The following is a 1138-nucleotide window of genomic DNA, read 5'->3' on the forward strand; positions in this document are numbered from 1 at the left end:
AGATCACCAGTGTGATCAACCCAGCTCTGGACAAGTACTTCCCCCCAGACTCTGGGGTAAGAGTCATAGCCGAGCCAGGCAGATACTATGTTGCATCAGCTTTCACACTGGCAGTCAATATCATTGCCAAAAAAATGGTATGGAAGGAACAGACTGGCTCTGACGATGAAGATGAGTCAAACGAGCAAACCTTCATGTATTATGTGAATGACGGCGTGTATGGATCATTTAACTGCATTCTGTATGATCATGCACATGTGAAGGCCCTGCTGCCGAAGGTAAGTTCTGAGCATGCTCTGTAGCAGTGAGAGTGTTGGGACAGGATTCGGGAATATTGAGGAGCAATGTCTTCATACAGAGACCCAAGCCAGATGAGAAGTATTACCCGTCCAGCATTTGGGGACCAACGTGTGATGGCCTTGATCGGATCATCGAGCGCTGTAACCTGCCTGAAATGCATGTGGGTGATTGGATGCTCTTTGAGAACATGGGTGCATACACTGTTGCTGCTGCGTCTACTTTCAATGGGTTCCAGAGGCCTTCTATCTACTATGTAATGTCGAGGCCAATGTGGTGAGTGCGATTGTGTATGCTTGTGTTTCTCCCAAGCATAGATCTCTAGATTGTCCAGCTATATAGGCTGAGGGAGAAGGATCAGGCGAGGATTGACCTTGACTGTAACTTGAAGCTAGCCAGTCTCCCACCCAATAAGGCATCTTGAATTTGAGCTTGATTCTTGTCTAATTGACAACAAATTGTTTTACCTTAAATTAAATACAAATGGAAGGGAATTCTCTAATACTGGTCTTCAGACTTTTCCTGGGAAAGTTCTTAGATCTAATAGCAATTAGATTCCTTTGCAACTAGAACATTAATGTAAGAGTATTCAAGTTAGCATATGCCACCCACGATTTCCCTGTTAAGGAAACTGTACATTGATTTGCTTCCTAGTGCTGTAGTGACCAGGGGTGTGCTGTCAGAAGACCTTGGGAGGCTTCCGACTTGGAGGGACTTGGATTTTATATGCCACTTCTTTGTTTTCAGGCAACTCATGAAGCAGATCCAGAGCCATGGCTTCCCACCAGAAGTGGAGGAGCAGGATGTTGGCACTCTGCCCATGTCTTGTGCCCAGGAGAGC

The 1138-nt window shown here is 45.8% G+C and overlaps 1 protein-coding gene across 1 annotated transcript in view; it reads left to right on the plus strand.

Annotated features, from left to right (window-relative positions):
* Nucleotides 1-1135, plus strand: part of LOC101998501 (ornithine decarboxylase) — a gene marked incomplete at both ends in the record, with an annotated part of 3052 nt that extends 1917 nt beyond the window's left edge. The window contains 3 exons of the mRNA XM_005372365.1: nucleotides 3-278; nucleotides 359-573; nucleotides 1045-1135. Coding sequence (XP_005372422.1) covers nucleotides 3-278; nucleotides 359-573; nucleotides 1045-1135 — 582 coding nt within the window. The remainder of the gene's footprint in view (nucleotides 1-2; nucleotides 279-358; nucleotides 574-1044) is intronic.
* Between the last annotated feature and the right edge of the window lie 3 nt (nucleotides 1136-1138).

This window comes from Microtus ochrogaster, unplaced genomic scaffold, assembly GCF_000317375.1.
Source record: "Microtus ochrogaster isolate Prairie Vole_2 unplaced genomic scaffold, MicOch1.0 UNK2774, whole genome shotgun sequence".
Taxonomy (NCBI): domain Eukaryota; kingdom Metazoa; phylum Chordata; class Mammalia; order Rodentia; family Cricetidae; genus Microtus; species Microtus ochrogaster.